The sequence below is a fragment of the Pholcus phalangioides genome, unplaced genomic scaffold, assembly GCF_987345545.1.
Source record: "Pholcus phalangioides strain wild (caught in Gottingen) unplaced genomic scaffold, Ppha-v1.0 ptg000024l_1, whole genome shotgun sequence".
NCBI lineage: Eukaryota > Metazoa > Arthropoda > Arachnida > Araneae > Pholcidae > Pholcus > Pholcus phalangioides.
The window spans coordinates 17,939,867-17,964,547 of record NW_028301616.1 but is presented as its reverse complement, the minus strand read 5'-3'; the positions used below and the strand labels follow the sequence as shown (position 1 = coordinate 17,964,547).

The 24,681-nt window shown below is 40.7% G+C and overlaps 2 protein-coding genes across 2 annotated transcripts in view; one reads left to right on the top strand and one right to left on the bottom strand.

The window, feature by feature from the left end:
- The window catches only part of GABA-B-R1 (gamma-aminobutyric acid type B receptor subunit 1), a 61,768-nt gene that overhangs the window by 7,457 nt on the left and 29,630 nt on the right, over positions 1-24,681 (top strand). The window contains exons 2-10 of the mRNA XM_089250620.1: positions 10,230-10,364; positions 11,555-11,725; positions 12,569-12,670; positions 14,907-14,972; positions 17,071-17,262; positions 21,636-21,887; positions 22,184-22,247; positions 23,728-23,805; positions 23,921-24,071. Coding sequence (XP_089106746.1) covers positions 10,230-10,364; positions 11,555-11,725; positions 12,569-12,670; positions 14,907-14,972; positions 17,071-17,262; positions 21,636-21,887; positions 22,184-22,247; positions 23,728-23,805; positions 23,921-24,071 — 1,211 coding nt within the window. The remainder of the gene's footprint in view (positions 1-10,229; positions 10,365-11,554; positions 11,726-12,568; positions 12,671-14,906; positions 14,973-17,070; positions 17,263-21,635; positions 21,888-22,183; positions 22,248-23,727; positions 23,806-23,920; positions 24,072-24,681) is intronic.
- LOC149068882 (uncharacterized) lies at positions 1,885-8,019 on the bottom strand. The gene has a single exon (XM_089250541.1). The coding sequence runs from the start codon at positions 7,885-7,887 to the stop codon at positions 2,308-2,310; it is 5,580 nt and encodes a 1,859-aa protein (XP_089106667.1). The 5' UTR covers positions 7,888-8,019; the 3' UTR covers positions 1,885-2,307.

Sequence of the window (24,681 nt, the reverse complement as noted above, 5' to 3'; positions counted from 1 at the left end):
TTCAGAATTTATGAGTGTGTTTCAGCACTAATGAATATTCACAACTAATAGAAAAAAGTAATTTCAAAATTATTAAAGAATCTAGAATTAATGGAAGAAATAATTTTGGCAAAATAATTACAATTCAGAATAATGAAGAAAACACAAGAGATAATAAAACTAATAAATCTGTCATTCATTGGTGTGCCCACCAGTATGGATCTATAGGATCCCTTGATGGATTTTTTTTTTTGTTTGATTTATATGTTTTGTAACAATAATAATAATAAAATTGAAATGAAAATTTTTTGAACGTATGAAACTTCAAAACTAATGAAAGAAATACTTTCAGAGAACCAATGAATCATTGATTCGTATTTCCAAAGATTAATTGTTTCATTAATCCCAGATTTCCAATTCAGAATTAATGGAAGAATGAAGAAATCATTCGATAACTATCACAAAATCTACAACTAATGGCAATCCAGAATTAATAGGAATCCAAACTAATAGTAATTCAGAATAATTAAAAGGAATTATTTGAAAACTATCGAGAAAATAATTCAAAGTTCAAGAATGATTTTCAGAAATATTGAGAATCAAGAACAAATTAAATATTAGTGAAAAGAATGATATGAGAATTATCAAGAATATAGAACTAATGACAATTGGGAATTAATAAAAGAAATATTTTCAGAAATATATATAATCTCCAGAATTGATAATTCAGAATTCAACACCATCCAGAATGAATGACAGAAATGGATTCCCTTAATTCATGGAAAGTTTAGAATTAATGAAATATTTTCAGAAATACCAAGAATCTGAAATTAGTAACAATTCAGAATTATTGAACGGAATAATTTCAGAATGAACAAAATAAATATTTTTAGAAATTTCAAAAACCAAGCTTTAGTTAATTAGTTAAATTTCATAAATTATTTGAGAATTTATGAAATTTAAGGATCAATGAAGAAATATTCTAATGATAATCGGGAATCCACAATTGATGAAAGAAGCAATTTGTGCATTAATGAATATTCACAACTGATGGAAAAAAATAATTTCAAAATTATTGGAGAATCCAGAATTAATGAAAGGGAAAAATTGCTGGATTTAAGAAAATTCGGAACTAATGAAAGAAATACTTTCTCAGAAAATCAGTCATTCTCATTTCTTTCATTAATTACAGATGCCCAATAATTCTAAAAATATTGCTTTCATTAATTCTTCATTTCTGATTTGAGAAATGTCAACACTTCCGGAGCTAATAACAATTCAGAATAAATGAATGCAAGAAATGATTTGAGAAGTATCGAGAATCCGGAACTCCAGTGACAATTCAGAATTAATAGAGAAATGATTTGAGAATTATCAAGATAGAATTCTAGTGACAACTCAGAAAAAAAAATCAGAAAATGATTTGAGAATTATCAAGAATCCTCCTCACCAGATCATGGCCCGCCACTATCTCAATGAAGAGATATACGCAGGGGGTCAAAGGAAACATTATTTGGTCAACATAATAATCGGAATTGAAAATATTTATGGGTTAATGGAACATCCCAGGTTAAGCACCCCTAAAAAAAGGTGTTTTTCCCCGTGAGAATCCAGAGCTCTAATGATAAATAAGAATCATTGAACAAATGAATGGAAGAAATGATTTGAGAATTAGAGAATCCAGATCTGGTGACAATTCAGAAAAAATTAATGAAAGAAACAATTGGACAATTATCGAGAGTACAGAATTAGTGACAATTCAGGATTAATAGAAATGATTTGAGAATTATCTAGAATAGTGAACTAGCATGCCAATTCAGACTCGAGTGTTAGAGAATCCAGAACTGGTGACGATTAAAAATTAATGGAAGAAACAATTTGAAAATTATCAGGAAAACCAAAAAATCATTTTAAGACATTCTAGTTTAATTTTCAAAATAAAACCATACAGCTTCGGCACAAATTTATAAAATGGCAGCACTCAAAAAATAGGCTATCATATGACACGAGATGGGCATACTGGCATGTTTCCAAAAAAAAAAAAAAAGAGAACATAATATACATTAAAACATATCAATAAAACCTTATCAAACCGACATATGTACAATGGTTTCTAGCCTGAAGAAATACTTTGTGGTTCAGTTCAGTTCTAAAGATTATTTCAACATGCATACAGATTGAAATGCTATTGTGTTGCCACAGGATGACAGTTTTTTCTTTTCGGAGGAGGATAATAATATTTAATATTATGGGCGATTCTTCCAATAGTATTCATTCTGAAATACCGATTTTGTGGATGGGCTGTTAATGGACACAATTACAAAATAATCACTTAGCAGTTTGGATGTCGTCAATTATATGCTGTAAATCGCTGTTGCACTTGGCAGTGTTCTCCAAAGTCATGGACAAAGTTCGAATCTTCAATTCGTTCCTTTGGATCAACGCCTGCAATTTCATTTTCTCTGCCTCATACTCGCTCTTCCAGCTTTTGAGGTCCTCGTTTTTTTCTTCGATCTCCACCTCTGCTTTTCTCTGTAGCATCTCATACTTCTCTTTGTTTCCTTCGATCAGTTTCCCGTCTTCATCGATCTGCTGCTTCAGGATCACTTCGTTGCCCTTCATCTTCTCTAAAACCACCTTTGATTTCTCATAGCGGACCATCAGTTCTGAGAATGCCTTCTCCACGTTCTGTACATCCTCCAGACACCGGTCCCGGTCGCTGGTTGATTCCTTGCGCAGAGTCAGGATCTCTGCCACCTCGCTTTTGTGATTGGCGAGCACTTCGCTGAACAGCTCCAGGCACTCTGTGATTGCTGAAGAAGCATCGGCATAGGTATTAACAAGGAGTTCCTTCTGCCCCAAAAGCTTCTCAATGTTCTCTTTCGCCACTTCAATGTGCTCAGCTTGTCTCTTTTGGGAGTCTTCAAGCGACTGGATAAGTTTCTTCTCATTATCGTTCAATAATATCTGTATATCCTTCTCTGTTATGGCATCATAACTGTTCTCAGCAGCTGTATTATCACAGATTTTGCTTGAATCGGCAGACAAAAAGCTGGTAAAAGCATCGTCTTTGTTGTAGCGATCATCACCTATGGGTACTTCCCCCTCTTTTGCGATGTTGATCAATGATTCTTGCTCAAACGATGGAAAAACCACATTTCCTGATTGTTTTGGTCCATCAGCACCTATATCTGTCCTCACTAAGTCACTATTGGATCCCGCGACACCAAACACTAGATTTTCCCGCTCAAGAGTATCTCTGGCAAGCAAACAGGCCTGTTGCCAATCGAAATTTTCGCCATTAGTCTCAAAAAAGTTTATATCAAACGGATCTCGCTCGTGTTGGCCAGAAGTTACATCATCACACTGTCCTTCAGCTGACATTGCAGACTGTTCCGACTCCTCGACCAGCAGCGGGTCGAAATTTGCGATGACCGAAGGCCGTCCTTCCTGCAAGAGATCCTCCTGATCCTTGTCTGCGCCTGAGTTCAAGAACATATCAAAAGATGAAGGGCTCAAGATTAAAGCTGATGATATGCCACACTCTTGAGGTGAAGACTTATCATCAAGCGATCGAAGCTCGGCTGTACCCCGTTCCTTAACATCTGAAGAACCATCATGAAATGAATCTGAATTCAAATCTGATATTTCGGAAACACTGTTATCAGAATATTTTGGGATTGAATCACTTCCAGTCTTTTCAGCACATGGCATTGGTGCGGACTCTGTGGTTGCCAAACCAAACTCGCTTGTTGAAGCCTCTCCCCTTGTGTGCTCTTCAGATACATATTCAAGCTCTTTACATTCAGAACCATCCAATTCATTTGCATGTTGGCAAACATTCTGCCCAATTGCGATGTCGTCCACAGATGACTCACTCATACCATCAAAAACTGTATCCACAATCTCTTTCATAATTTCTTTTACAATCTGCTTCGTACTTTCGTGGTCAGATGTAGGGAATTTTTCATCAGCCATCGCGGTAAGCACCACAGCTTTCTCCTTTGCAGAAATGGCCATTGAAGATATGCTGCATGCAAGCATTTCAACCACATCCATAGAATTTTTTGAAATGCTAGCAGCGGAAACAGAGTTTTGACACTCTTCAAAAGTGTTGTGACGATTCAAATTGCTTTGAAGGTCTTTACAGTCAATTCTATCATCTTCAGAAGTTACGACTGTCTCACCTATCTCCTCGGATTCATGTACTAACATACTCTCAGAAAGGACATCTTGTACTGTTGGGCTGTTCATGTCCTGTCCTGCAGAGCTTAGTTCGGATGTCGTAGAATGCACCGGCTGTGCATCCATTTTACTTTCTGGAAAAGTAACTTCTGGCTGATGTGACATAGACTCGTAATTTATCAGATTGTCAACATTCTGTTGATCGATAGATGGAAAAAGTTTATCGTATCCATTGTTTACTACAGTGGTGTTCGAAGAAGTATTGGCCGAGTGATTTGATTCATCCTGACAATGATTCTTAGCAGAGATGCTAGAGTTGAATGGAGAAAACAGTGCCTTTTCAGGATTGTTGTTGATCATGGTCTCGTTCAATGTTGAATCCATGTCAATCCCTTCCCTGGCAACTACAGTGCAGTCAAACGAAACGGCAGTTTGATCGTTAGCATCATTGTCGTCATCCATCTTAACAGGCGTTGACATCGGAACGTCTTTTGGTATATGAAACTCATAGTTTTCCCCTGCATCGATGGCACAATCTTTGGTTTCTAAACACGGAGTGTCGCATTTCGCCAACAACGGGTCGAAATTCGTAATCACTGATGGCCTCCCAATGGACGCGTCCACGTTATTATTCACTGCGTTGCCAGCTTTCATGAGGTAATCGAAACTGGAAGGACTGGAGAAGATATTCCGCACCAAACTCTCTTTGCCGTGCCTCTGGATCTTTCTAGGCTCCGGTCTTGGCGGAGTCTGGAAAGCAAATAATGACTCGTTTCCCATTAACTTGTTATTTGCCACTATGTCCTCAAAATCTGTTGCGATGAAAGGTGATAGCTCTTGCCCGGTTGAATCCAGCGAAGACTTTTTTGGAGTCATGGAAATCAGGGTTTCGGGTGTTTGGGGTTCTTCTGTTGAAGTAGCTAGATTCTCGTTGAACAGAGTAGAAGTCTGCGGTTCTTCCACAAGAGCAGTGTGATTTGTTATGCCTAACTCGGTGGAAATGATCAGATTCTTCTCGGTTTCTTTCTTTGTATCAACAGTGAATAAAGGATCAAAGCATGAAACTACAGAGGGTCTACCTAGCCACGTATTTGGCACATCTGCCGAATCTTTCATTTCTTCGTTTTTATTGTCCAAATAATTTTTCTCAAAAACCGAGAAAGAGCAGTTCCATCCATCATTTCCAAGTTCGGATTCATTTTCACGATTCAGTTCAACGGATTTGTCGTAGCTTCTTTCTGATGTATCACAATCTTCAAGAGGATGATTTTTATTGCTGCTAAATGTATGATTATCATTCATAACACCACCATAAACCGTTGATTCCTCATTCGGAGTTCCAACAAGCCTTTCCTGCTCATTAACTTCATGATTGGAAGACAAGGTTTCTTTTTGGAATATTAACTCTTCCTTTGATAAACCAGTCCCATCAACATTTTCATTGAGATCCACACTCGCAGAGTTTTCACTCCCCACTCTTTCTGAAGTATCATTGAGATCCCTCGGAGATACGTGGAGGAAAGGATTCCTAATTTCTTTAGAGCTTGCCTGAGTTTCAGACGATAAAGCATCTCTGTCATCTTCCTTGATGCTTATTTTGGAAATCTGTTCAGAAAGCAAAGAAATATCGCTGACAGTTTCCTTCATATTCAAAGAATCACACAAATATCCACTCGAATCAATTGCTGCAGTGATGCTGTCAACTGCTGTTAGTGGTGATACCTCAAGATATTTGTCCGTTGCCAGTGTTTGAGATGAATCGGGCAAGACAGAGATCTTACAATTTAAGTTTTTATCACTGGGCACTGAATCACAAACAGTCGTCGCATCGCATTTTGATGCCTCATCTTGTTCCGAAACTCCTGTAACAGTTGTCAGCAAAACAGTATCATTTCTGTGTACTGCTTCCACAATAGATTCATCAGCTAATTTATTTTGGTTCATATCTATGGATTTGAGGACAGTTTCATCGTCCTCGTGGGCCAATGACTGTGATGAATAGGGTGCTACCAAGATCTTACCATTCAAGTTTACGCTTTCGAGAACTGAATCACAACCATTCTCTGGCAGCGGAAGAGTCTTCACATCAAATTTTGATGCTTCATCCACTTCCACAACTTCATTTCCAGTAACACTCGCAGACACAAGTCCTCCGTGAGGAATATCATTGAAATTATCAAATACTTGGTTTTTCATGCATTCTCTCCCCTGTGCATCTGCGGTTGTCAGCAAAACATTATCATCATCATTTCTGTGTACAGCTTTGACTGGAGATTCACCTGTCAATGTGTTCTGGCGCATATCTATGGATCTGAGGACAGTTTCATCGCCCCCATAGAATGGTAATTGTGATGAATCTTGTACTGATGGAATCTTAGTATTCTCATGGGAATTCAACTGTGGAAGAAGGGTCTTTGATGTCTTAAATTGTTCTGCAACTTTGCTTCCAGTGACACTCGCTGGCACGAGCCCTCCATCAAGACTATAGCTCAAATTAACTAATACTTGGTTTTCCACATGTCCTTTTTCTTGATCATCTCCACCTGCCAACAAAACATTCTCCACATTATCATTTCTGCATATAGCTTTGGCTGGAGATTTTTCTGCCGATTTATTCTGACTTATATCTACGGAGCTGAGGACAGTTTCATCGCCCTTGTAAGACAGCGATTGTGACAAATCTCGTACTGATGGAATCTCAGTACTCTTGGTGGAATTCAACTGTGGAGAAAGAGTCTTCAACGAATTGAATTGTTTTGCAACTTCGTTTCCCATAACATTCGCCAGCATGAGCCCTTCCTTGGGAGTATCACTCAGATTAACTAATACTTGGTTTTTCACACGCTCTATTTCCTGGGAACCTCCGGTCATACAAATGTCCCCACTTGGCAACAAAACATTCTCTCTGCATACAGTTTTGACCATAGATTTATCCGCCGGTGAGTTCTGGCCCATATCTTTGGACCTTAGGAGAGCTTCATCGCCCTCGTAGCCCAGCGATTGCAACAAATCAGTTACCACCAAGGTCTCGCTATTGTCAACGGAATTCAACTGCAGAGGAGAAATCTTCGCATCGAATTCCCCCGCAACTCCATTTCCAGAAACACTAGGCAACACAAGTCCTTCATCGGGAACACTATTCAAATCATCGTGTACTTTATTTCTCAAGCATGCTTTCTTCTGGGCATCTCCAGTCGCACACGTGCCACCACTCGCCAGCGAAACGCTCTCTCCGCGTACAGTTCTGGCAGGAGATTTATCCGCCGACGTGTTCTGCCCCATATCTATAGATCTGAGGATAGTTTCATCGCCCTCGCCGCTCAACTCATGCAGAGATAGGTAGTCGCAGCTGTCATCGAGCAAATCATTGGAGGAGGAATAACTGTCGGGATGATCTTCATCCACGACTGAGTTCAAGAGGGTGAATTCAGTGGCGTTGAGGATACACGTCTGAAATATTTCAGTGGAATTATCTAGAGCAAAACCAATGGAAGACAAATCCTCACCGAGATTGTAATTGTGGTCCCCATCGTCGACGTTTCTATGGCTCTTTTTAGGAGGCGACAAGAACAACGCACTGACGTCGACGTTACCGTTGTTGTAGTTATTACTCTGTTGCTGCTGGATATCGTCGCAGTCGACGAAAACGTCCAGAGAAGAAGTATCGCTGCTGTCGTCCCCGTAGCAGGCGGCGGTGACGAAATCACAAACCGCTGGCTCCATTTTTTTTTTCCTTTAGCTTTTCTTTTATATATTTACTGTCGTGACACCAGTTTTAAATTTAGCAAACATCGCAACAGACGACGGACGGCGGTTACAAATACGGGCCAATGAGAGAAGAAAAAAAAAAAAGGCGGTTTATTTTTGTAGTGGTGACGATTGCGATTAGCCTTTACAACGCCTGGGCTCTTATACGAAGCTAATTGAAAGCTCCACTCTATGTGAAAAAGAAAACTCGCGGAACTATCTGCAGCGCCATCTGATATTCAGTAGGACAAAGCTTGATCTAGGTGCGTATTGCTCAAATGATCATACATCCCGTTTTTCTGCGAAATTCCTGTGCCAACGAAGCCCACGGCCTCCACATCCTGGAGCGGGGCCCCTAGGCTGGGATCTTTTGCGGGCCCCCCCCCGGTCAGACTTTTCACGGGCTTCTTCTGTAGTTAATTTATAGCGTGAAAAAGCAAAAAATGATGAGAATTGTCAGGGCCCTAACAACCCCCACCCCCTTTTTGGGGCCCATGACGAAGCCAGCTTGAATTTTGTTCTTTTATTAGATCAACGATTGAAATTATCTTCTTCAACTCAATAATTATAATATTACAATAACGACCAGGGCCACAGCTAGGGAGGAGCAGGTGGGTCTGACGTTGGACTGAAGGTGGGGGGGGGGGAAGTGACTCTGAATTCACCCTCTAATAACGGCTCCTTCTACATTACACGAGAACACCAAAATGAATCTTAGGCCCCGGATGACGAAGCATTTAATTGCGGCCCTCATTACGACTGGAGAAACAGCGAGACACCTCATTACGACTACAAATAAGAATGTTCATCTAATATATTTATCGCTTCTAAACGTTTTTTTTCGTGGTACAATTCAATTTAATCTACACATGCCCCCCCCCCAAGGGATGGGCTAACAAGGCTCCAGCCCTGGGGCCCGGGACAATTTTCACAATTTTTTTTGCTTTTTCACGCTATAAATTCATGATAAAGGGGCCAGTGAAAGTCTGGTCGAGGGCCCCGCAAAAGATCCCAGCCTTCAGTATGTGGGGCCATGAATCCACGGCAATTTGCAGTAGTGCTTCGTTTAGCCACCGTTAGCGATTTTTAGCAATAGTTGGCAAATTTACTTCCTTCCGGCATCATTTTTTGCGGTAATTAGTGATGTCCCGTATTTTTTCAAATTTTTGAATTCCAATATCCGTATTTTTGTCCAGGAAGTATGGTCAGTTCACACATTGCGCATGAAGCGTGTGGTGCTGTGGTTGAGCTGCAGTTTCTCATTTCTTCCAAGCATTATTAGGCGAAGAGTTTCGGGGAGAGAGGGAGCACGATGACGATGAATGGAGAGAAGCATGATGATAATGACCTGAGGGGGGGGAGCATGATGTTGATGACCATATGACCCGGATATTGTTGCCCTAAAAAATCTTTAAAAATGAATTTTAAAAAAATCCCCTAAAAATTTGGAAAAAAAAAACCGATTAAAATAGTATAACAAATTTCTCTTTTTGAGAGGAAAGGAAACGTTTCGACAGAACCACGTCACAGTGACAGCCACCTCGTTGGGCAATTTGCCTGTTGTGGCGTTGTATTTGTATTTGTGTATAAAATCAAAATTATACATAAAGTTTTTCTCTCTTGTTTAGCTTTCATCAAAAATAATTTTTCTAATAAACGAGTTATAATTTATGATTTGGTCAGAGATACTGGTGTTACGGCTCCCCTTTCCCAACGAGGATGGGGCTGACAAGGTCTAGCTTGGGGACCTGAGACAGCTTTTGTTTTTTCACAAGAAATTCACTAATGAGAGGTCAGTGAAGAATCTGATCAGAGGACCCTGTTGCTAGATGTGTGGGGGCCATTACTGGCGTACTGGGAGGAGGGGGAAATTGGGGTTTTTGCTGTAAAAAATGAAATCCCCCCCCCCCAGAAAAAATCCTGTGTATGCCTATGATTAGGAAGCCAAAAAGCATCTTTCATTTTATTTTCCAAGAAATTCAAGCATATTTTTTCATAAGTGATCAATTTTCATATAATTTTTCCAATCTTTTCCATTGTCAACAATTTTTTAAATTGACAAAATATCATGAAAATGTCTATAAAAATGCCCCAAAACTAAAAAACATGCTCTGACTGTGAAAAAATAAAAAACAGAAAGATGCAAATGAAAAAAAAAGTGCAAATGTTATCAGCATTCGGGCCCTGATTATGAAATTCTTTTTTATATTTGTAATATATTTTGCAACGAAGTGGCGTTAGAGTCAAAAGTGCTCATGATTTTAATGTGGGGATGACTACGTATATGTGAAGCTCATCAGTGCATCTTCCCATTGCAGTGCAATCCAGGATTGGGAGCAAGTGTGATGTATGATCTGTTGTACAACCCCCCTCAAAAGCTCATGCTGTTGGGAGGATGTTCGATCGTATGTTCCACGATTGCTGAGGCAGCCAAGATGTGGAATCTTGTTGTGGTATGGTGTGCTATCAATTTATACAAAATATATATTCTAGCTTAGTTAACTTTTATTTTGCACATGTTTATTTTAGCAAAAATTATATTCTTTAATATGTCCCAAGTTAATTTTCATCTCAATTACTTTGGTTTTAAGCTGAAGTGACTAATTTTCTTTGTAAATGTTTGTTTCTACACTAGTGTCTGAATGTTTTCTTTCCCGACGTATCAATCAGACGCGGATTCAGGACGATTTTTCAGCTACGAATGGAGTAGAGACAGACATCTTCATTTGTCAATGGAGCGAAGGCAGACATCTTCATTTGTGAATGAAGAGGAGACAGGCATCTTCAGCTGTGAATGGAGCGGAGGCAGTCATCTTCAGCCACGAATATAGTTGAGGCAGACATCTTTATTTGCTAATGGAACGAAAGCGGACATCTTCATTTGGGGATGAAGTGAAGGCATGTATCTTCAGCTGTTAATGGAAAGGAGGCAGGCATCTTCAGCTCTGAATGGAGTGGAGTCAGGAATCTTCAGCTGTGAATGGAGTGGAGTCGGGAATCTTCAGCTGTGAATGGAGTAGAGTCGGGCATCTTCAGCTGCCAATAAACTTGAGGCAGACATCTTCATTTGTTAATAGAGCGAAGGCAGTCATCTTCATTTGTTAATAAAGCTAAGGCAGACATCTTCATTTGTTAATAGAGCGAAGGCAGTCATCCTCATTTGTTAATAAAGCTAAGGCAGACATCTTGATTAGGGAATGGAGAGGAAGCAGGTATCTTCAGATGTGAATGGAGCGGAGGCAGACATCTTCAGCTGCGAATGAAGTTGAGGTAGAATCTTCATTTACTAATGAAGCGAAAGCAGAGACATCTACGCGAATGGAGCGTAGGCAGGTGGATCCAGGGCGATGTGTCGACAAGCGATTTATTGTGTAGTATAATCCACTATTTTACGGAACAGACAAATTTACCCGATATTATTCGGATCTTGGGAGCGGCGCTCCAATCGTCCTCCCCCCCTCCCCGGATCGACGCTCGGCATCAATCCTATGTTTACTGAGTTAAGTTTCTTAAGAAAATAAAAACTCACGTTTTCACGTTAAAACATTGAACAATCTTTCATCGACTTACGCGATAAAAAGAACCTCTAATAACGTGAGTTTGTAGATTAATAACTGATTTGAATTTTTTCTATCCCTAACAGATATCTTATGGTTCAAGTTCTCCTGCCCTGTCTAACCGACAACGTTTCCCTACGTTTTTCCGCACTCATCCATCAGCCACAATTCATAATCCCACTAGGATAAAGCTATTTCAAAAATTCAGATGGTCAAGAATCGCCATAATTCAAGAGGCAGAGGAAGTCTTCATATCAGTGAGTTGCTATTTATGCAACACATTTCTATTACACATGATCTGACATGTATCCAAACTCATATATTATACTTTTGGCAAATTTATACTATGTATAGTCGAAGCACCGACGATACATCTCGCGCCCGAGTGAAGTGGTGGTAAGATGCTCGTCTACCGCCGTGAAGGTTGTCGTTAGTCCCAGGAAGAATGTAAAAATTCAGGAATGAATGTAAAAAAATATATATTTTTTTCTTTTGAGCTTGAGGCGACCACCGATAGATGGCGCCTTCATTTCCAACCCACCTCGTTAATGGCAGTATATTGCACTATAGCGATATGGCCGAAGTTGGTGTTTGGTGAAGTATAGCGATGCATCTCAGAAAATCGCATCTTTGTTCCCGCCAAATTGGGCTTGTTTGAAGAAGGTTCGGAGAGAAATTTTTTGGCTTTGGCGGATGGCGGTTTTTCCCAACGGTGTTCGTGACGATTTCCTCTCTTATTTAACTTCCCATGTGAACAGGGGATATTGTGTTGGCGTTGAGGACAAGGTGCAGCCCTTTTGAGGACGTGCAGAAAATTCAAGGTCATATAGATCTGCGCGCATTTCCCGCGCACGTGCAGTGATGGTAACTCGTGGGAAATTTCCCATATTCATGGGGGAAAAATTGGCCAAAATTTGTCCAAGTTTCGTAGCATTTGTGGGAAATTTTGAGTTCATTAAACAAAAGAATTTTTGTGAAAAAAATAAAAAAAGCAGTGCACGACTTGTCTGTTGTGAAATATTTGACTACGTATCTTTCCCCGGTAGATGGCATTTTGTCGGATTTCATATGTTGTTGGTAACATGTACATGTATTTACAGACAGGGGAAGATTTGGAAGCTCGTTGCAAAGAGGCAGGAATCGAAATCGTCACCAGGCAGAGTTTTTTAACAGACCCTGCTGATGCAGTAAGGAACCTTGTGGTAAGTAACTCTCAGATAAAAATTACAAAAATACCAATAATTTCTTCTTTTTTTTATAACTCATCGTAACTGCAGTGATACATTAGAATGGGGGATTGAATTCATTGAGACAATTTTCTGTCACGTTAGGTAGTGGACGTGATAGCTTTTAGTCACTTCTTTGAAGGATTGGAAACATAAAATTTCTTTTATGGAGGTGGGACTTCAAAGCCTATCTGTGATGCGGTTTGTTTGGCGGTCAGCGAAAATCCCTCAAAAAATTACTTGCATCTAATCAATCTTATTATTCACACAGGGAACTCCTATCGACGCAAATTACTGGAGAACCGTTGATCCTAGAGGCATACTTCCAATTAGAAAAAATACCCAAATAACGTGTAGTACTCAGATATATCATTCATATTACAAGGGTTGTACAGTTGTTAAAATAAAAAAAAAGTAACTTTGGGGCCGTTGAAGCATTATATAAGAAAATTTTTAGCAATTTTTGATCCCCCGTGGCACATTTTCAGATCAATTAAATGATCTGGGATCGCAGTTCCAGAACACTTAAGCGATTCATGACATATTTTATTTAGAGATCCCTTGAGTGACATGTGACGTAGTTTTAGAGCACTTAAGTGGCCCCCAGTGCGGTTCTACATCACTCAAGTTACCCGCGGCACATTCTCAGATTATTCAAGTGATCCGCGGCATATAATTACGGATCACTTTCCTGATGTGTGGCACATTTCCAGATCACTTGGATCCGTGAAAAATTTAGAGATCACTAAAGTGGCTCTGTAGGGCATTTATCAATAGTGTGGGAATGGAGGGAAGAATGTTACTTCAAGTGCCCACAAACTATCGAAAGGTTTTTCTCGTTTTTGATTCACCGAGTAAGATGCCATTAAGAATATTTCATATTTTCGTAAAGGATGGTTGATGACGTAAGCATTATCCAAACACCCACTCCCTCCATTGTCATCAAATGTCAGCAAATCGGAAAACCCCCTCTCTCATCGATGATGACGTAATACTTGAACGGCCCCTTTTTATACAGTCTCCGTGTGCCCAAACCCAATTAAAAAGTTCTTGTCCTGTCTATCCTGATGCCAACTAAAACTATTCCACGTCTCTAACGCGCAACATTCACTGAGATATTCGAATTCAAAAAACGGAGGGAAAATTGGAAAAGAATGGCGTTAATGTAGATATGGAACGGTTTAATGCTGTTTTTCGGATTCGAATAACTCAGTGAATGTTGCATTTAGAAACGTGGAATTGTTTTTAGTTGGGATCAGGAGAGAGGGGGCAACAACTTTCTAATTGATTTTATGGGCAAACAGGGACTGTATAAAAAAAAAGCTATTGTTTTTAAATTTTAATAACTATACAACCCCTTGTAACATATCTGAGTACTACATGTTATTAGAATCCTTTCTCTACTCGAAAGTATTCGTCCAGGATCAACGGTTCTCCGGTAATTTGCGTTGAGAGGAGTTAACTATGCAGTCTGTATAATGATTGCCATATTGCAAAACGAATGGAATTTATACTTTTATTTAGTACGAAGACCAAGATGTCCTTCCTTATCAATACAGGACGTACAGAAAACTGGCTACATGTGTGTGTGTGTGTGTGTAGAGATGATGTTTTTTTTTCCCTAAAGAAAGTTCATCTCTGCTTCCACGGGGACTCGAACCCACTCCCTCTCGTATGCCGGACGAGTGCACCACCACTACGCTGTAGAAGCAGATAGAATATTTCTTCTATGGCGTAGCGTAATCGTCCGGCACTCGAGAAGGCGTGTTTTTGAGAATCCATGGAGGCAGAAATTAATTTTTCTTCACGGAAAAAGAAAAAAACGGCATAATGCTAGTTTTTTTTTTTTTTTTAATATCGTGCATTAACGAGGGAGGACAACACCTTTCTCTACATACTGTCGCCATCTGGTGGTCTCGATGTCATTTACGATCCATTGGCTGATTCCTGTGACTATCCATCTCACGGTGCCGTTGAGCATATATACTATTTAAGGACGAAATATTCTATCTGATTATCTATAGCGTAACGATAGCGAACTCGTCCGGCATAAGAGAGGGCGTGGGTTCGAGTCCCTGTAGAGGCAGAGATGACTATTTCTTTCAAAAAAAAGTCCATCATCTTTACATATAACCCCAGTTAGTTTTCTGCATATCTTTCTATTTCAGTGTAATTTTTTTTCAGTTTATGTAGCTAACTTTCTTTTTTTCAGCGTCAAGATGCTCGAATAATAGTAGGAATGTTTTATGGAGCAGCAGCAAGGAAAGTAATGTGCGAGGTAATATACAGCTATTGACATTTATATATGTTTCTCATACACTGAAGAGCCAAAAAAACTGGTCCACCTGCCTAATATCGTGTAGGGTCCCCGCGAGCCCGCAGAAGTGCCGCAACACGACGTGGCATGGACTCGACTAATGTCTGAAGTAGTGCTGGAGGTAATTGACACCATGAATCCTGCAGGGCTGTCCATAAATCCGTAGGAGTAAGAAGGGGTGGAGATCTCTTCTGAACAGCACGTTGCAAGGCATCCCAGATATGTACATGTCTGGGGATTTAGGTGGCCAGCGGAAGTGTCTAAAGTCAGAAGAGTGTTTCTGGAGCCACTTTGTAGCAATTCTGGACGTGTGGGGTGTCGCATTGTCCTGCTGAAATTGTCCAAGTCCGTCGGAATGCACAATGGACATGAATGGGTGCAGGTGATCAGACAGGATGCTTACGGACCTGTCACCTGTCAGAGTCGTATCAAAGGTCCCATATCACGCCAATTGCACACGCCCCATACCACCACAGAGCCTCCACCAGCTTGAACAGTCCCCTGTTGACATGTAGGATCCATGGATTCATGAGGTTGTCTCCATACCCGTACACGTCCATCAGCTCGAAGCAATTGGAACCGAGACTCGTCAGACCAGGCAACGTGTTTCCAGTCCTCAACAGTCCAATGTCGGTGTTGTCGGGCCCAGGCGAGGCGTAAAGCTTTGTGTCGTGCAGTCATCAAGGGTCTTGATGTTAAGCACTTGCTGTCATTTCTGTTAGTGCTTCCATGTGCCATGTATGCATGTTTTCTTTCAGGTGGCAAAGAAGCTGAAGCGAGTGATTGGCAACCGAGATCCCAAGGGTCCATCTGCGGATGGATTGGTGGGGACGGAGTGCGGTGTTGGCATGGACGGGCGCGGGCTGCCGGAGGGGGACGGACGTTTGGTTCCGTTCTGTTGCTCCTTTGAGCGATGAGTGGCGGACGGGGTGTTCCCTCGTGGACTGGGGGAGCCGAGTGCCTCGGAATGTTTTTGCTGGGTCGGAGATCTGGCGGGCGGTCCACCTGTACTCCTTCTTGACCATCGGAGGTTTCCGGGAGCTTCCCGGAGTGTGGCTGCTTGGGATGGAGTGGGGTCCCGGCGGGACGGACCCGGTGGCTTGCGAGTCGGGGGATGTTCGCCGGGCCCGGATGTCAGGAGAGTTCTTCCAGCATGGCCCAGCCGCAAGGTAATCCGCTTATATCCCGCAAGGGACAGAGCGGGGGCCATGTTTGGTGTTATGGAGTCATCAAGGGTACACGAGTGGGCCTTCGGCTCCGAAAGCCCATATGGATGATGTTTCGTTGAATGGTTCACACGCTGACACTTATTGATGACCCAGCATTGAAATCTGCAGCAATTTGCGGAAGGGTTGCACGTCTGTCACGTTTAATGATTCTCGTCAGGCCCGTTCTTGCATGATCTTTTTCCGGCCGCAGCGATGTCGTAGATTTAATTTTTTACCGGATTCCCGATATTCGCGGTACACTCGTGAAATGGTCGTACGTGAAAATCCAAATTTCATCGCTACCTCGGAGATTCCCATCTCTCGTGCGCCGACTATAACATCACGTTCAAACACACTTAAATCTCGATAACCTGCCATTGTAGCAGCAGTAACCGATCTAACAACTATGCCAGACACTTGTTGTGTTATATAGGCGTTGCCGACCGCAGCGCCGTACTCTAATTGGTTCCATATCTCTTTATTTGCATACGCATGCCTGTACCAGTTTTTTTGGCTCTTCAGTTTATTTTTTCAATGGTTTCTTTTGTAATTTTCTATTGGAGTTAAATGCAGTTCTGTATATACAGTAAAATTCCTCTTGAAGGACACCCATTAGATGCGGTCATCCCCCTCTTTTACGGCCATATAATAATAATTTCCCCTGTACAATAAACGTATGCATTTCCAACCCCTGATTAACGGTCACCCCTCTTATACGGACGAAATTTTTTGTCCCACCGGTGTCCGCAAAAGAGCGGTTTTACTATATTTCACTAATTAATTTTTTCCCCCAAAAGAATATTAGTTCTTCACACTACTTACATGTGATTTTTTTTCTTTCTTCTCATTAGGCTTACAAACAAAAAGTTTACGGTAAACAGTATGTATGGTTTCTTATTGGCTGGTATGAAGATGACTGGTACACCGTACAAGATAAAGGACATAACTGTACCGTTGTTCAGATGAAGGATGCTCTTGATGGACATTTGACTACTGAAGCTCTGATGCTGAATCAAGGCTCTGAGACAACGATCTCTGGAATTGTAAGCCAGAACAGAATTTGTATTCGCATTCATGATGAAATTCCTCTTCTACAAAGTGATTCAAAACAGTAATCAGTAATAATTAATTATCTGGTGACCATTTACAGAAAAAAGCGGAGCGTTGAGCGGTGAAGAAAGCGATAAGGAAAAGTAAAAAATAAGGCGAAAAAATAGTAAAAAGTAAAAATAAGGCGCTGGTTGGCAGATAACATTGGCGCTGCCCCAAAATCATTTTTCATATGATTTCCATGTCAACAATGGATGTAAGGGGACAGTTGCCCCCCCCCCTCCCTCGATAGAAAGATCTAGAGTAGAGAGCAATGTAGGCGTGTGTGGTTCTTCCGCACATTAGTTTTTCGGACTTTTTCGCATTCGTTTTTAATAAGAAAGCTCATATCCAAAGTACGGATGTGTCATAAAGTCTTGAACAATATTTAAGTGGATGATGTGGAAGTGCTAAAACTTATAAAAATTGTATGAGCAAACAAAGCAACAAGACCAGTTGATATTTATCCTAGCGCCCTTAGGAGAATGTGCAAATGAACTGTTGGGGCCAGTTACACAGATTTAAAGAAGTAGTGTTGCGGAGGGTATTGTCCCAGTGGATTGGAAGCTTGCTAACGTGGTTCTGATACTTACAAAGGGTAGTAGAGAGACAGTGTCGAATTATCGTCCAATGAGTTTGACGAGCTCCCTCCCGAAAATTCTGAAAATTATCATCAAAAGGCAATTGGTGAAGTGGATAGACGAGAATAACGTATTGTCGGAAACCCAGCATGGGTTCAGGAAGGAGAAGTCATATGTAACCAACCTCCTTTGCTTCTATGATCACGTGACTGAGGCTTTGGGAAAAAGAAAAACGTCGATGTTATTCATCTTGATTTCCAGAAGGCATTCTATCGGGTCGAAGTATGGTAAACTCTTTTCTCGCATCTACATGAGATTGGGAACTTGTTGAATTGGATATAGAAGTTGCGAAATAGGTCACTGCGGGTTATGGTGAACGGGGAATTTTCCGATTGGTTTCAAAAGTGGAGTCCTTCAAGGCAGTGTCCTTAGCCTTATACTTTTCCCACTTTTATCGATAAAATCGATCAGGGCATCGATGGGACTGTTAGCAAGTTCGCAGATGACGTAAAGCTAATGTGGGTAATCGGGAATCCAAGAGACAGAGAGATGTTCCAGACGAACTTGAATATGATTGCAGCATGGGCAAATAAATGACCCACTTTTCACTTACGAGTTGAATGGTATCACTATCCCGGATGCAACTAGGTTCACCGTTTCGGGAATTTTCATTGACGAGCGGCTTAGGTTTGTTAAGAGTGTTCAGCGGTGGTCAAAAAATCGAATAGAATGTTCAGTTTCATTTTTTAAAAAGGGTTTCTTGGTGTTTTCTTAAAGCCATTTTTCTGCGTTTTCGAGGCTTAGTTCGTCCTGGACTCTGGAGTATGTCGTAAGGTTTTTTTATACCGTACCTACAGAAAGACATAGACTTGGTTGAAGGGGAGCAGAGAAGAGCTACGCATGCTCAGTCTTGGTTGAAGGGGAGCAGAGAAGAGCTACGCATGCTCAGTCTTGGTTGAAGGGGAGCAGAGAAGAGCTACGCATGCTCAGTCTTGGTTGAAGGGGAGCAGAGAAGAGCTACGCATGCTCTTGTTGGCACTCAAGGCTTGAGCTATGCAGAGAGACTTGATTTACTGAATAAGTTTACATTGGAGGAACGCGGGTGTCGGAGAAGATATGATCAACGTGTTTAAAATTTTCAACGGGATGGATAAAATGGACCATTTTAATTTTAATGGGTAAAGGGACCATTAATACACCGTCAATCAACTGCTTCGAGAAGGGGACGCCAGTATCGATTAGTAAAGTACTATTCCAGGTTGTGTGGTTCAAGGCGTTTTTCAAGGCGTAATAGGGTTGTTGATAAATGGAATAGCTTACCTCCGGGGGTCGTGAATTGTAACATAAATAACACGTTTAAAAAGAAATATGATAAACATAGCGGGATTAATCGAGAACCTATCCATACTTATATTAGGCAACCATAATCTTTTTTATGGAGAGGATATTATATAGTAACTGATATATCCTTTTATATGAGGTTTGTTGTATTCGGTTATACATGTATTTGACATCCATACTTTTCATGGGCATCTTTCTTCAACCACCTCGTTGGGCAATTTGCTTGTTGCGGCGTTTGTGTTTGTGTTTGTATAAGTGGAAGAAAAATGTGGAGAGAGATTTTTATTATTCTAATAAGGAGTGTATAGGTCTACTTTTTTATGACTGGATTACGACGAGTACCTTCTTAAGGCCGGGATTACACTATGAAAGTTTGATAAAAGTTCTTTTATAAAACTTAAGAAAATATAGCCAATAAGACTATCGGTTAGATTTGCTTTATTACTCATAATAACTGCATGTAATGTAACCGGTACGATTAGTCGTTGGATTTTTCAAGTTCTATAAAAGAACTTTTATCAAACTTTTATCAAACCTTTATCAAACTTTTATCAAACTTTTATAGTGTAATCTCAGCCTTAGACAGCAATGGCCTATTTTTCCCATTTCTCCGGAAAAGCTGATCCCAGTCGAGCTGCTGAAAATTAATCATCGTTATAGTTCATATTGTTCCATAATGTTCAGTTGGGTTGAAGATTAGAACTATTAGGACCACTGTTCCCTCTAAGCTGTGCACATGTGCGGCTAAACACTCGCATTCACAAAATACAGCATAGCTAGATGAAGCAGGACGCAGCTAGATACGAAAATTTACTCTGTCGTCTGGGACTAGTATACATCTGGCACCCCCCCCCCTAATTTTTAAGGGAAAAAGAGTAAACTCAGCACCCGGGGAACCAGGAGCCCCAACCCCCCGCCCGCCCTGCCTTGATTGAGTCTCTGGCTGCAGGGCTGTCTTAAGAGCACCATGGCCCCCGGGCCAAGTGGTTTTTTTTGAGGCCCTACCTTGTAAATTCTAAAAAATTTCAACCGGATTTCATTTTTGTGAGGCCCCTCTCCTCTTGAGGCCCCCCGGGCCGTGCGGGCCGATGCATTAAGACGGCGCTGTCTGGCTGGACTACAGCATCATGGGCCCCCGGGAAAAGTGATTTTTGTGAGGCCCTACCTGGTCAGTTTCCGAAAAATTCAACTACTTCTCGTTTTTCTGAGGCCCCTATTTTCTTGAGGCCTTGAGCCATGCCCGGGTGGGCCTATGCGCAGGGCCGGCTTAAGAGTATCATGAGTCCCCGAGCCAAGTGGTTTTTCGGAGGCCCTGCCTGATAAATTCTAGAAAATTTCAACCGGATCTCATTTTTGTGAGGCTCCTCTTCTCTTAAGGCCCCCGGGCCGTGCCCGGGTGGGCCCATGCGTTAAGACGGCACTGACTGTACTGTAGACCTACTTTAATGGGGCCATTTTGAACTTGTCAAACTAGGATAGTAAGTTCTCTGTGGTATTTGTGAGATGTGTGATACAAAATACGGTATATGCAGTTTTGTGTTTAATATCACTGTTTCTTTGTCTCGTATTGCTCCTATGACACTGGTACAATACTTCCGTGTATGATCTGTTATCCGAACACCCCCAATCCCAACTGTTTCGGATAATCGATGCTCTACTGTACATGCATACAGGGTGGTTATGAATAAACTGGCACTACTCAGACGTATGTAGCGCCCATTCTGATGGAGATATTTTGATGAAACTTGGTATATAGGATATACATGGACTTTATATGGACCATGGGGGAAAAGAAAGATTCAATAAAATAGTTCAATTTTTGACCACCAGGTGGAAAAGTTAGGGCTTTTTTGATGGAAGCTATCCTTCCCCCCCCCCTCGTCCAAATTACGTACAGTACTGCACATTACAAGTTTTAAAAAACACGTCCTCCACAACGGGTGCTAGTCAGTGTAAAATTAAGCTGACTAGGGTCAGTTGAATTACACTGACAATGCTAAGACTTATGTAGCGCCCATTGTGGTGGACGTATTTCATTGAAACTTAGTGTATACGTTATTTGGACCATGGGGGAAAAAATAACTGCGATAAAAAAGCGCCACTTTTCACCTGGTGGGAAAAAATTTAACTTTTTCTTAATTGAATCTTTTTTTTCTCTATGGCCCATGTATGTACCAAATTTCAACAAAATAACGCCATCAGAATGGGCGCTACATACGTCTGAGTAGTGCCAGTTATTATTTTTAACCACCGTGTATTTTAGAGTTTGCGTGCCTGAACGTGAAATACGTACACGCCGATTAAATATTAATACACGAAAAGCAAGTTAAATTTACAGTTTATTTTTCCCCCCATTTTCGTCATTGTTAACATTCTTGTGATTATTTTACTTCTCCCCCCCGCAGACCTCAGAACAGTTTCTCAAGCGATACGAAGAAGAGCTGAGGGCTCATAATTATATCAATCGGAAGCCAGTCGGGTATCAAGAGGCTCCCCTGGCTTATGATGCGATTTGGGCAATAGCATTGGCCTTGAACAAGACGATTGCGCAGTTGAAAGAAAGAGGGGAATCCATTGAAGATTTCACTTACAACAACAAGCACATCGCTCAACAAATCTATTCCGCCATGAACTCAACGCAGTTTCTTGGAGTTTCTGTGAGTACAAAGTCTATTTATACGCGCATTCATGCTGATTGGAATTGTGTGTGTGTGGAATTAGGAATCTGCATTACAACTTGCATAAAAACCTCCCTCTGGTGGAAGTTATACCCTACCTCCATTTCTTTTCTATAGACAGCTCAGGACATGCCAGCTTTAATTATTGACACTCTGCTCGCTTGACATTTTCAAATATTGTATAAAAATGTATGGAAAACAACGAATATTGTGTGTATAAATGACGTGTACTTAATGAAGATCAACATTCATGAGCAGTTATATTACAATTACAGGGTAATGTGGCTTTCTCTGCAAAAGGGGATCGCATTGCCTGGACACAGATTGAACAAATGACCAGTGAGTTATCATTTACACATACATAGAGATTTATTATGTAAGTTACCGTATTTTAACGTGTATAAGGAAGGAACCTCCCTGATTTTCTGGCTCAAAATTTGGAGGAAAGTTTTCATCATAGATATTTTTCATTTTTTTAAGATAAACGGGGCGATAATTTAATTCTCCTTGCCCCATTTTACTGGCGAACCGTTGGTCCTAGAGGCATACTTCCAGTTAGGAAAAGTATCCAAATAACGTGTAGAACTCAGATATGTCATTTATGTTGCGAGGGGGTTGTCTAGTTATTAAAATGAAAGGAATTAACTTTCTATACAGATAAACTGTCCCAATTAGAAAGTTATTCGGCTGCCTCTTCTGAGGCCAACAAAGAAACTTCCACGTTCCTAAGTGCAATATTCACTGAGATATCTGAATTCAAAAATCGGAGAAATGCGGAAAGAACAGCCTAAACTAACGGGCAACGCTTCTTTCCCTCATTTATGGTGGTCTTTCCCAATTTATTCGGTTGCATTTCTGTTTTATAAAATAACTTTTATAAATCTTTTAAAGTGTAATCCCGGCCTTAAAATATTTTTCCACCCATTAAGCTGGAATTTCTTTTATTTTAATTTTCCCAGAAATTGTGAGGAGTTGGAAAGGAACTATCTAATGTGTATCACGAATTACGATATACTTTTTATAATGTATACGGTACGTTCCATAGATTCTCTTGTGAAAATCTTCCGTCCGATGATTGCTACAGCAGGGAGTACCACACCGAGGGGTTAACGGATCAACCTCTCGATGATTAAAAAAAAAAAAAAGGCTGCCGTTCGGAATCGGCAATAAATTGAAGATCCCGGTCTAACCAACTCTCGTATGCAGAAAATGACTGTGGAGCGACAAAAATGATCGAATGATCCCGCCGAGGAACCGTGAATGTGGTCAGTTGAAAGAAACTGACCATGAACTGATGAAAGGAACTTTTGTTTTTTTACCTTTCACGTGCCTTCACTGTAGGAAAGAATTGCTACACGTACATGGATCATAGCGGCCGATTAGGACATAATGAAACTGCGTACGGAAATTTTTGTCTATAAGGGAGCCTTCTGAACTCCTACATAGTCCTGCAGATAGATAACCATAACTTATGGGTTAAAAAATGAGTCAAGTTCAACCATTGCTTGAAAATATGCAAGAAAAAAAACTTTCGAGGGAAAAAAATCGATAACATAAATCAAAGTCCCGGTAGCTGCAAACGAATTTTTCCCCCATGTTAAGATATTTTCCCCGTTCCGTACTTTGCAAAAGTGATAATAATACATGAATGATAACATTATTCGTGATTTTAATAGGTGGCGTCAACTGTGTAAGAAACCTCCTTAATTTTGAAACAGAAGTTTTGGCGAAAAAAGGGTTTCTATGAAACACGTTAAAATACGGTACTTTTGGACGAGAAATATTTATTACGAGTGATTTTTCATCTTCATTCATTTAGATGGCTCATATAACCTCCTGGGCTATTTTGATACGCAAACAGACAATTTGACTTGGGCGCAAGATGCGAAATGGGCGGGTATGTGCACTTCATTCATTTTTTTCTTCTCTTATTGGGCATTGATTCAATAAGTTTTTACACAGTGATATTCTATCAGATTGTGAAATGAACTTGAATGATTAATTTATTTCAGATGGCAGACCGCCTCCAGATCGAACTATCATTGTACAAGAACTTCGTACTGTTTCCTTGAGTCTGTTCGTCAGTATGTGTACGGTATCTAGCGTTGGAATAGTTTGGGCCCTATGTCTCTTAATATTCAATATTGTTTATCGACATTCTAGGTAAAATGTGTTTTCAAGTTTCTTTATAAAATTCTAAAACAAAACAAAAAAAATTCTAGGTTGTTCAAGTCTGATTCGGCATGATTAGATTTACCTCACCTCACATCTATCGTCTACTGGTCGTAAGATATGAAGCGTGGGAACACGCACACGCACTCTTTCCTACTCCACTAACCCAACTTTCTTTTCTTCTAAATAGTGTACATCGCCCATCTACCATCTAAAGGGGACTATCTCTAAAGGCGACGTTCTACGATTCCAGCGGCGTTACTACCGGGGGGGGGGGGGGTAATAAACTGTCTGTCTCCGGCGCAAACCATAAAATGACTCAGGCAACAGTTTTTAAAGGAAAAGAAAGCTCACGTCATTTCCGTTACTCCGTTTCACTTTTGCAATTCAGGGGGGAAATTAAAAGTTACGTCAAGTTGAGAATTCCCAAATCGGTCACCCTAGTTGCATCCGGGATAGTGACACCATTCAACTCGTAAGAGAAACGTGGGCTTTTCGAACCAAAATGAACGGCCATACACTTGTCAACGCTAAACTTCATTCTCCATTCATTTGTTCCAATGTTCCAATTCTGTTCAAGAGGTCTGGAGCAACTCCCTAT

What these genes read in the sequence shown, in the direction of transcription:
- LOC149068882 (XM_089250541.1), bottom strand. Translation starts at nt 7,887, where the DNA reads ATGGAGCCAGCGGTTTGTGATTTCGTCACCGCCGCCTGCTACGGGGAC.